The sequence below is a fragment of the Delphinapterus leucas genome, chromosome 15 (genome assembly GCF_059928025.1).
Source record: "Delphinapterus leucas isolate spDelLeu-1000000601 "Yukka" chromosome 15, BTC_Dleu_Yukka2, whole genome shotgun sequence".
Taxonomy (NCBI): domain Eukaryota; kingdom Metazoa; phylum Chordata; class Mammalia; order Artiodactyla; family Monodontidae; genus Delphinapterus; species Delphinapterus leucas.
In genome coordinates this window covers 63,137,934-63,149,552 of record NC_143143.1, presented here as the reverse complement: position 1 = coordinate 63,149,552, position 11,619 = coordinate 63,137,934, and the positions used below count along the sequence as shown (strand labels likewise).

The following is an 11,619-nucleotide window of genomic DNA, read 5'->3' as shown; positions in this document are numbered from 1 at the left end:
ATAGTTCTGCACTTGATGATTTTGGGAGACTCTGGTAAGGAAACATTGTACGTTGCTGAAATAGAGCCTGACACAGAGAGGACTTAAGGTTAGTATTTTGTTGTAACTACTGCCTTCTACCGCTTTCGGGGCGGGGGGCAAGTGAATACCTCATATGTAGATAAACCCACCCCCTTGCATATGCTTTGACTATTGGTAAGTTGCTTCTCTCACTTTGGTCACCTGTAAAGTGGGAATAAGAAGCTCTACCTCTCAGTGCTGTTGTGAGGACGAAATGACATCATGTAAAGACACCTGGCTTTGTACCTGGCACATAGGAGACACTCAGAAAACATTTGTCCTCCTGTGCCCCTGCTTTCTCCTTTTCCCCAGTGTAAACAAGGACCCACTTATATGACCATTAAGGGAAAATATGTATCCCATAGCATTTCCTCATATTTATCTATGGAAGAATGTTCCAGAACCTACTTGTATTTCTACCTTCTCAAACTTAGAGGTTGATAGACTAGACTTAAGCAAAGAGGAGAGTGGAGGGGCCATGTGGGTAAGGCTTACCTTGACAGAGCTCTGCTTGGCACTTTTAGTGATGATTTCCTTGAGCATTTCTCGGGACAAAATTACAGCAGTGTTGAAATTTTTAGGATCTGGAGGAAGGGGACTTCCAGGCACAGGGGATGTATTTTGGTTAAAGTGGGTCTAGAGAGAGAACAAGAGAAAAATCCCTGTTATCATGTGAGACTACCATCAATTTCAGTGTCTTTGGAGGCCTGGTTCTGATGTTGAGGAGTGAGGTGGCCCTGTGTGAGCACCCCAGTGAATGAGCATGAAGGCAAAGGGCAGTTGACCTCCCATCCTCCATGTTGCAGGACTGTGGGGGAGTGGCAGGGTTTGTGGAGACGGAGAGAGGAGCCCCTTAGAGAGGAGGAAGCACTGCTCTGTCCAGCTGATTAGCCCTGAAGCAGACGGCTCGGTCCCCCAGACCTCTGATTTTCCAAGAGAAGCCACACATCTTCATTTTTCAGGTGAATTCCTCCATTTAAGTAGTGCTTCAAGTAACATGTGTGTGTATGCATGTTTGTACGTAACTCACAGTTCTCCCAACCTTAGAATGACTTTCTTCTCAAGCAAGCTCAAGCAAGGCTCATCTTATCTGTGGAATTCTGGCCTCCATTGAATAATTTCTCTTCCTTTCATACGCATTTTGCTCTCTGTTTATAAAATACAGACCCCACATGGCAGGAAAAGTTCAGAGAAGTATGAAGAAGGGAAAAGAGATTCTGAGTGACGGCACTGGTATTTCTCCTTTATTTTTATTTTTTTTGTTTGCATAGACCTAATGTAATTTTTATTTTGCTTTTGAAAAATTAACAGTACCTTCATAAGCATTTTTGTACACCATTACATTTTTTGAGAATTTTCTAATGATCTCATGCTTGACTCAGATATTTCCTTTTTGTTCTTTTCTAGTTTTTTTTTCTTTCCCCATCATTAATATCTGTATTTCTTTGTACTTAAATATATCTATACTCAGGATGTTTAATACAGATGGATTCACAGAAGTGGGTCCAAAACCTTGCCTCTCCTCATGGCCTAGATTTGCATTCCCTGGGCGGGTGAGTCGGTACTTTCTGTTTTCTTATGTATTGTCCGTTGAGTGTCTAGACCTGTGCTGGGCACGTCCTACTGGTCGAGAAATGGTCATCGTTGTAATGCCTCACAGGGATTGTACTTTAGACTTAATGGAAGTGAATACATGGCCGGCCCCTATGGCAGGCTTTTAGGTGTTATGGTTGAAGCCTGGGAGATTCACTCCGTGGTGCCAGTGTCATGCCTTGGTCATAGTTGGCACTCAGCATTGAGTGACCAATACTAGAGCGGGGATCTGAGGGAGAGGGTATGGGGTCCCTTTGGACAGGGTGTTCAGGGATGGCCTCCATGTCAAGTGACATTTTGTATCAGATGTGTGTGATATGAAGGATCCAAATGGGTGCAGGAGGATTGGAAAGTACACAGTGTCTCAGGCAGGCAAGAGCATGAATGCAGGCCTGGGGGATTTTAAACATGGTTGTTACATGATTTGTTCAGCCCCTTTTCCTTTCCCTAATTGCCTCAGGAATGAGGCTTGAATGGTGTCAGTAGCCTGCTGTGGTGCTCATCTGTATTCAGGATTTTCCAGTCTCTAGCCCAGGCTCCTTCTCACTTATTGTCTCATTTAATGGCTCCCCAAATTCTAGAGCCTATTCTCTGGGCCTCAGGTTTTTCCTATAATTTAGAGAAGGCCCAGTCCTCTGTTAGGTTCCTACCACTCTATGTTTTGTGATTTTGTACGTCCTGTTATGATCATGCTGTGGTATTCCCACAGCTTTACAGTGCAAGAGTGTGGGAGAGGGAGGCGATTTTGACTGATGGGATGGTTAATGCCTGAAGTGGGGGAGTAGGGGCTGGGGCGGGGATTGGGTTGGGTCCCTGCCTTCAGGCTCAGCATTTTGCTGCAGGGCCCTCCCCAACTTCACTGCTCTCATACTGTGAGCCTCAGCTACAGTTTCAGTTGCCAAAGGTCCCATTTTGGAATTGGCTGGAATGTTAGATGCATAGAACAAATGACATTGACCTTTTCCAGAGGGCAGAACCTAAGTAGAACCTATACTTGATGATAAGCAGAAGACAAAACTCAACTGTCCTGGGTCTTATTTTTCTTGGACATTTGAGGGAAATGGAATCATCTTTTAGGTGAAATTTGTGACACCTGTTGGTGGGTGAACTTTGATTTCAGTGCATCCATTGATTCTTTGGACCCAGAGAATGAACCCAACTCCAGAGGTCGGGAAGGGGCACATCAGGGATGCAACCTCTGACGGCCCTTGGGACCTCCCAGTTCTTTGTGTCTCTGTCCTTTAGCTTTAGGAGGTGGGGCAGCCTTTGAATTCTGCTAATCCAGGATCCATGGGAAGGTGTTTCATGCAGATGTGGTTTCTCAGGCTGGGCACAAGGACAGTGCTTGTTCCCAAGCTCTAAGTGATTTGACCTGCTGACTCTTGAAGGAGAGGGCCCTTTCAAGGTTGGCCAAGGCTTGGCTGGGATCACAGTTGCAGGTCATAAGGCAGGGACGAATTCTTAATGGCCTCTGTGTGAAGAGGCCTTAATAGGCCCAGCTGAGCCACAGTTGCCTTGGTTGGCATCAGGATTATGACCTTTCATAGGTGTTTTTTTGTTTTGTTTTTTTTTTCTTGGTGGTACGCGGGCCTCTCACTGTTGTGGCCTCTCCCGTTGCGGAGCACAGGCTCCGGATGCGCAGGCTTAGTGGCCATGGCTCACAGGCCTAGCCGCTCTGCGGCATGTGGGATCTTCCCAGACCGGGGCACGAACCCGCGTCCCCTGCATTGGCAGGTGGACTCTCAACCACTGCGCCACCAGGGAAGCCCCAATCCATTGATTTTTGAAAGTCGTAAATCATTATAGAAGACACTATAAAATGTATACAGTAAAAATGAAAGTCCATCCCAACACTTCTTCCCCTTTTCTCCTAAATCCTATTCTCAGGGGTAACCACTATTGACATTTTGGAGTATATCCTGACAGACTGTTTTCTACACACATAGAAGAATGAATAGATGGGAACATTCTAACCAGATGGTCCTGCACCTTGTTTGTTCCTCTCAACATCAGTACATATAGAACAACCCCTTTCTTTTAAACAGCTGCATAGAATTCCACCTTATATAGCCATTACCTGACTTATTTTACCAATTCCCTATTGATGGACACCTAGGTTAACTTTATTTTTCACCCTGTAACAAGTGAAGCTGCAAAGAACACCCTTGCACATGTACCCTCATCCACTGGTGTAAGAATTTCTGTAGACATGAAATCACAGGGTTCACTTCTAGTCTCAGAGCTGCCACACCTGTGTGGCAAGGAGGGAACAGTATGGGGAGGCAGGAGCCCTGGCTCCAGTCCTGATCCTACCTGCTGGGTGACTTGGGAAAGTCACTTTCCCTATCTGGGCCTTGGGTTCCCCATGTTAATAATGGAGCAATAACATTAGATCTCTTCCAGATATAGATCTTGGGATTTCATATTTCAGTGTTTACTGAGCACACCCTGTGTACCCTTCAGAGAGTATACTGTTCATAGTCCCCGTCCCCAAACTGGAGAGACAGTGAACACACAAAGTTAAATAAATGAACACACACAAATATACATATGTGTGTATATGTATATAGACAACTTCCCATATATAACTTTACTCATATACACAGTGAGATCAGTATTTCGAAGGGAACAGAGTAGAAAGAGAGAGAGGGTTTTGGGTGAGGGAGAGAGAAAAAGCTTACTTTAGATATTTACATGTGGTGGTCAGGGAGCAGCTCTCTGAGGTGATGACATTTGCACAGAGACCAACAGTGGAGAGAAGAGTGTTCCAGGCAGGGAGACAGCATGTGCAAAGGCCCCGAGGTGAGCACCAGCCCATCCTGTGTGGCTGGAGCATAGTGGGTGAAGAGACAGAGCTAGAGAGGTGGGCAGGAGCCAGACCTCACGAGGCCCTGGGCCTGCAGAGAGGAGACTGGACTTTATTCAGAGCACGATGAGGAGCTGCTGGGGGCTTCTGAGCAGTGATCTATCTGTATTTCTCCCTCATGTGATGCCCTCATCGACTCTGGGAACTTGCTCTTCCCGTTGACTTCTGTGTGTGTGTGTGTCTGTGTGTGTGTGTGTGTGCCTCCTTGCCACCATTCAGGCCATCTCCTCAGAGATGTATTCGCTGACTACAGTGTCCAGGGTAGCTCTCTCACCTCCATCACACACTTGCTGATCCATTGCTCTGCTTATTTTAAATAAGATACATTATTTTATTTATCTGTTTTCTTGTTCAGTTTCTATTCCTCCAGTAGACTTTGATCTGTGAAAGGGCAGGGACCCTGTGTGCATAGGGCATGGCACACAGTAGGCCTTCAATACATGTTTGCAGCATAAATGTTATGAAGAGAGGAACAACAAAGGGGTGTTCAAGGAAGTCTTTCCAGAAGAAGGAACTTCTATACTGGGTTCTGAAAGCTGAATAAGAGTTCTCCAGGTGAGGTCCAGAGAGGGGAAGTGACTTACCTAGGCCCACCCAGGAAGGCACTTATGCCACCTGGGCCTTGGTTTCTTCATGTGAAAAGTAGAGCAGTAATGTACTTCCTTTTCTCAAACACTCACCGTGGGGTCCTGGAGGTTCACATGTATCTCCTTGCTGGTGTAGAGGCAGGACAGGATGTCATTGTAGGTTTCCAGTGAAAAGACCAGGTCTGCCAGGCTGCCCGGGGCTAACTTTGGGAGGGGCTTGGGGGCTAGGTGGTCAGGCCTTGGGGCTCTCTGGCCTGGGCTGCAGGGGTCATAAGCTTTAGAAAAATGAAGGAGGAAGGAGAAATTCAGAGGGAACAGTCTCCTCAGGCAAAAACTGGTTACAGCTAACCTATGGAGGGTTCACTATGTGCCAGACACAGCGCTGAACACTTACAGGCACAATCTCATTTTGACCTCACAACAGCACCATGAGATGGAAACCATTTGATAGATGAGGAAGCTGAGGCCCAGAGGAGTGAAGTGACTTTCTCAAGAGCCTATACATGGTAAGAGGTGGAGCTGGGTTTTGAACCCATGAGCTACGCTTCCTTGCTTCTCCCTCATGTAACCCCATTCTTTTCTCCGTGACTTTGTTAACAGTGCCTCCTTCCTATCCACTCAAATCCTCCTGTCCTCCTGACTCACCTGCTACCATCCCATGGAGGAGAGGGGCAGCCAGCCTCATCCTTTCTCTGGGCCTTGGTTTCCCCATCTGAGGGGTCCCTTCCAGCTGGGTGCTACACACGGTCCTGCCGTTCCTGAGCCACCCCACCTGCCCTTTTGTTGGAGCCTAATTTTCACTTGTGGGACATACAGCCCCGTGGCCTCTCCACCTTTCCAGGGTTGAGCGGGACTTCCCAGGCTCAGTGTGAGCTCCGGAGGGTGGGGCCTGCCTGGTCTGCCCTTTCTTCTCCCTTCCCCTCTCTCCTCCTCTTTTGCCCACCACTTCCTTCGCTTGCTCCTTCTCCTCTGCCTCCTATCCAGAGAAGCCTCACCTCATTTTCCTCTGTGCCCATTCTCCCCCAGACCAGTGGACATCCTCAGAGGGTCTGCCCTGGCCAGGGGCTGCTCACCTGGACTTTCATCAGGATGGCCTCCTCCGTGAATTCTGTGCTGGTGACATAGTGCTGGAAATCTTCCGGGCCGGAGATGGCTGGGGCTGCAATGAGGAAATGGAACTGGGGCTCAGCCTCCCTGGGGGATGGAGGGAAGGGCATGGAGAGGCACTGAAGCAGCGAGAAATTTCTTCTTCCTCTCTGCTTAGCTTTAAGTTCATTGTGGGCTGGGGCTCAGCTTCTTGTAACAATGAGCATTTATTGAGCCATAACTCTGTGCCAGGTTTTATGTATTATCACAACAGTCCATTCTGTGAGCCTGTGATTAATCCCATTTTACAGACTGGGAAACTGAGGCTCGGGGGGGAAATGATTTACCAAGGTCATAAGGCATAATGCCCTTTTCCCCCTCCTCTACGAAGTAGGCTCCCCGTGGGAAAGCTTTGTCTGTTTTATTTCCCATCATATTTCCAGAGCCTAGAAGAGTTCCTGGCACACAGTAGGGGGACAGCAGATAAGCCCCTTCCTTGCCTGGGAGCTACGAACACAGAGTGATGTGTAACAGGTCTTCCAGCAGCGAGTTGAGCAGGGCTGTGGCCAGGGGACACCCCTGGAGGGAAGGCATGAGGGGGTCATTGTTGAGGTCAGGGTGAGATCAAGGGGCTGTCCCATGGGGTCACACCCCTCTCTCAGGGGGTGGGGCGGGGGGAATGAGCAACTTACTATCTTCTGTAGGAGGAAGGGCAATGCCTCATCCAGGACATCTGTCACTAAACCCAGAGCTTTGTTCACCCAGAGGGGGTCCATCCTAGAGGCGGGGAGAGCAGGTGGGGTCTGAGACACTATGGAAGGGGAGACTGAGGCCAGAGAGGGGAGTCCAGGGCAGGGCTGAGGAAAGCCCCAGTGGACCTGTGAACAGGGAAGCTCAGGGTGGCTGCTTCCTTGCCCGCCTGGTGTCCCTCTCCTCTCCTCTCTCCTCTTTCTCCCCTTTCCTTTTCTGTTGTTTTCCATTCTTGCTTTCTTGCTTTCTCTCTTCTAGACTTTGTCCTCCTCCACTTTATTTCTTCCTGATTGTCCCTTTATGCCTCTCTTGCTTTATTTCTCTCTCTAATAAAGGTCTCTGGGATTTTCAAATCCCAGAGTGGAAGTTAATAGAAGGCTTCCTGGAGGAGGTGGCTTTTTTGTTAGGTATATTAAGAATCATAAGCAATGGCCACTTTATGCGGCAGGTTCTGTGCTAAGTAGCTCACAGGGGTTAGCTCATCTCTTCCCCACAACCACCCCATGCTGGCTGAGTTCTGTGATCCTGTTTATTGGTGAGAAAACTGAGGCTCCTGGAAGCCAAATAGCTTGACCAGGGCTCCTGGTGTTAGCAAGCAGCCAAGCCAAGATTTGACCTGCGTGGATGCACACTTTGGCCATAACATTCAATGTGAATGTTGGGTGGTGTGTACAGCTGGTGGTCTTGGAGATGACCCTGTCCCTGACACCCTTGGTCACTCTAGACAGCTTAGGCTGGGGAGAGGCAGCCTAAGACTGAGACTCTCTGGGGAGAGTCTCAGTGAAGGGCTGGGTGCAGGAGTGGTGGGGGATAGGCACTCACTGCTCCAGAACCTCAGTGCTCAGGTATCCTGGTGGGGTGTGGCACTCCTCAAAGGCCACATTGGTCTTGTTCCCCGTCTGCTCCAGCCGTACCCCGATGCAGATGTTCTTGGTGACTTTGAACCACAGGATCCTGTAGGGGCAGCATGTCTGGGCAGGCTCCAAGCCGCAGCCCAAGACTGAGTCCAGAAGTCCCAGGCTGGTGGGGCCTGCAGTTGTCTGGAGGGCTCAAATGAAAAACTGGAAGAGTTCATTAAAAATACAGGGTTCAAACTTTGGAAAACCTAAAAGATCTGGAAACTCGGCCAGCATCCTCACAGACGGCTGATGTGACCTTGAGATGGGCCACATCCTCTCCTGTTTGCTGCGGTCCCCACCAGGCCAGGGGTCAAGCTGCATTTTTACTGCACATCATTATAAGGGTGATGATATGTTTATTGTATAGCAGAGAAATATTTCTCTGTGCCCACATCCGGGTGAAGAAAATATTTCTTTGTGCTCACTTTTCTATTAAAAAGGGAAGCTAGACAAAGAATGCCATCTTTCACACACACAAAAAAAGAGAGTGGGCATATTCCTAAGGGACATGTAAGAATATTCCTGTTTCACGTGCAAATCACTCCCTTTATTGGCTGTTGTGTTTACAACCCCAGGTTGGCGTCATCTTCCACAGTTTCATGAGCGGTCTGAGCTCTTAGATTAGCAGTGAACTCTTACAACAGCCAAGGGCAGTAGGGGACTGGATCATAACACTTTGTGGATGAGGCCCAGAGGACAGACGCCCTTACTCAAGTTGCCTGGATGGTAAGTGGGATTGGCGTCCAGGCGTGGTGGACCCCAAGGTGAGCTTGAACCAGACCCTCCTTGGATCATCCCATGAAAGCATCTGCCTTTTACTCAGATGGGGCACATGTCCCCTGACATGGAAGTCAGAGGGTTTTATCTCAGCCTCTGCTGCAGATTTCACTGTGTGATCCTGGGCAGGTCCCTCTCCTACTTGGTGCTTCAGTTTCCCCATCACAAAAAAGTGACTTTGAAACATGCCCAAGTGGAAAGGATTATTGTACCCCTTTTGGTGACATAGGCAGCAGAATTTTGCTAGCCTTGCATGGCTGCCTGGAACCGAGGGAGGTGGAGAGGAAGCCCCCAGAGCACACACTCACCTCTAGAGCGAGAGGTACAGTTCGCTTCGCAATGGAGCACACACTCACCTCTAGAGCGAGAGGTACAGTTTGCTTCGCAATGGAGCACACACTCACCTCTAGAGCGAGAGGTACAGTTTGCTTCGCAATGGAGCACACACTCACCTCTAGAGCGAGAGGTACAGTTTGCTTCGCAATGGAGCACACACTCACCTCTAGAGCGAGAGGCACAGTTTGCTTCGCAATGTGACTTGCAGCAAGCTGTCACTCAGGATTTGTAGGGTGACATCAGGGCCTTTGGCATCTTCTGTGACCAACCTGTGAGTGGGTTGGGGGGTGTTGTTTGTATGGCCTGTGACTGTGTGGAGTGTGTCTGTATTGGCTAGAATAGGGGCAGACCCCAGGAGGGGTGGGGGCTGCTTTGGGACAACCCCTTCCCTGACCCTTCAGCCCAGCTGCAGAACACTGGGCTCTAGTTACAGCCTCTAAGCCTTGAAGACCTGGGAAAGTCCCTTTCCTTCTCCAGGCGTCAGTGTCACCCTCTACAAAATGAGGAGAATACAGTGGAGGACCTGTCCGTGCACATTAAACAGGTCTGAATTCAAATATAAGGGTTCTGCAAAAAAGATGCAAGCAGGCAGGAGTCAGAGAGAGCAAGGCGGCTGGTGATCCCACCGCCTTCCACTCAGGGACCACCTGCCCTGCTGAGCATCCAAGAAGGAGGACATGAAACTTCTGCTCCCCGTGATGGCCTCAGGTCCTCGCATCTCCCTGAGCTAAGAGGAACCCAGAGTTTTATGTACTTTTTGAACATTAGGTACAAGCTGGTGACTTACCTGGTGCCCACTGGAGTGGGCAGCAACAAGTTCCAGTGCTGGAGGAAGACCTGGATGGGTTGGGCTCCCCAAAGGCTGTATGCCTGCCTCCACCATGGCACCTTCCAGAGGTTTTTGAAGAATGACTTGGACCATGTGGGGTTTTTCCTACGGCCCTCCCAAGCTGATGCCCTGTGCCAGGATGGGTGAGTAGAGGTGGTGCAAATGCACAGGCAGGGGTGAGTGGTGGCTAGTCCTAGGCCTTAGGATGGGCTGGGGCAGATGTGGGCCCAGCACCCTCCTCCCAGGCCTCTCTGGGAAGCACCCCTACCCACCCCAGGCCCTAGCTTTTCATTTCATTTCACCCCCATCAGAAAACTTCTTCTGGACTCTATCATCTTAGGACCCATCTGGCTCTCCCTCCTCATTCTGGGGGATGGATTCGGAGGCCTACCTGTGGCTACACAGTTGACCTTGCAGGAACCCCTGCCCCAACCTACATAAATATCATTCATTTATGTTGGTACTTATTTTGCCAGAAGTCTCCAACTCATTTGCCTTCAGGGCCAAACAGGTAGCGTAAAGGGAGTGGAGGAGGAGGTGTCTGGGGACTGACTTAGGGACTACAGATCCTACACCAATGATTGCCACGTGGGAGGTCAGGCCAGGTGTGGCCAGATCTTTGTTATAGAGAGAGTTGCTATTAGGGGTTGAATTGTGTCTGCCTTCCACCCCCCCAATTCATATATATATATATATATATATATATATATATTTATTTATTTATTTATTTATTTATTTTGGCCACATTGGGTCTTAGTTATGGCACACGGGATCTTTAGTTGCGGCATGCAGGCTTTTTAGTTGCAGCATACAGACTCTTAGTTGCTGCATGCGAACTCTTAGTTGCAGCATGCATGCGGGATCTGGTTTCCCGACCAGGGATCGAACCCAGGCCCCCTGCATTGGGAGCATGGAGTGTTACCCACTGGACTACCAGGGAAGTCCCCCAATTCATATATTGAGTTCCTAATCCCCACCTTATAATGTGAACTGATTTGGAAATAGGGTTGTTGCAGATGTAGTTAAGATGAGATCGTACTGGAGTAGAGTGGGCCCCTAGCCTAATGTGATTGGTGTCCTTATAAAAAGGGGAAATTTGGACAGAGACAGAGACACACAACCAGGGAGATTGCCAAGTGAAGAGGAAGGCAGAGATCAGGTGATGATTCTACAAGCCAAGGAAAACCAGACTGCTAGGAACCCTCCAGAAGCTAGGGGAGAGACATGGAAAACGCCTTGATCTCAGAATTCTAGTCTCCTGAATTTCTGTTGTTTAAGCCACTCAGTTTGTGGTATTTTGTTATGGCAGTCCTAGCAAACTAATACAATCAGAAAATCTGGATTTTTATTAAAACACTCCAGATTTTTATATATTGGCAAGTCACTAAAATATTAAAAAAATACAATGGGAGTTTGCAATACCCAGGTATAAGCTGAATGTGGAGGGTTGGAGGGCTGCCAGGCTAAGATCCCTGATTGAGACTCTGCTTTGTTCCTTGGAGGATTTCAAGTGGCTTCAAGAGGTTTAGGGACAATAAAAATGTACTTGCTGAGGGCTTTCCAGGCTGGAGAAAAGCTCCGACGACGCTGGGGCCTCCTACCCACCCACAAGGTGAGAACACTGTTTCTGAGGGGGAAGAAGAGCCAGAAGGCCACTCACCCACCCAACTGGAGCAGCTCCCCCAGCAGGGGGAAGCTCTGCCCCGAGAGCAGGTCCCAGACCAGCAACAGATCAAGCCCACTGCTCTCTTTGGAGAGGCCTTCTCTTACGAAGGGCAGGTGGTCCAGGATGGCGACTCCTTCACTTGTGGCCCCCATCACAGGGATCCTGGCCAT

The 11,619-nt window shown here is 48.9% G+C and overlaps 2 protein-coding genes across 12 annotated transcripts in view; one reads left to right on the top strand and one right to left on the bottom strand.

Moving 5' to 3' along the window:
• Positions 1–11,619, top strand: part of CDK5RAP1 (CDK5RAP1 mitochondrial tRNA methylthiotransferase) — a 93,646-nt gene that overhangs the window by 58,090 nt on the left and 23,937 nt on the right. For 5 of the 11 annotated variants that reach the window (XM_089896703.1, XM_089896702.1, XM_089896705.1 and 2 more), the window contains 4 exons: positions 1–88; positions 867–5,074; positions 5,531–5,612; positions 6,133–11,619. The exon at positions 6,133–11,619 is cut by the window's right edge. The gene's annotated coding sequence lies outside the window, so the exon portion shown is untranslated. The remainder of the gene's footprint in view (positions 89–866; positions 5,075–5,530; positions 5,613–6,132) is intronic. The other 6 variants (XM_089896695.1, XM_089896700.1, XM_089896697.1 and 3 more) reach the window with 6 other exon arrangements.
• Positions 3,890–11,619, bottom strand: part of LOC111184283 (uncharacterized) — a 9,289-nt gene continuing 1,559 nt past the window's right edge. The window contains 8 exon segments of the mRNA XM_089895428.1: positions 3,890–3,904; positions 5,200–5,381; positions 6,173–6,265; positions 6,708–6,771; positions 6,885–6,969; positions 7,765–7,896; positions 9,119–9,223; positions 11,444–11,619. The exon segment at positions 11,444–11,619 is cut by the window's right edge and continues 41 nt beyond it. Of these exon segments, the coding sequence (XP_089751554.1) occupies positions 3,890–3,904; positions 5,200–5,381; positions 6,173–6,265; positions 6,708–6,771; positions 6,885–6,969; positions 7,765–7,896; positions 9,119–9,223; positions 11,444–11,619 (852 nt within the window).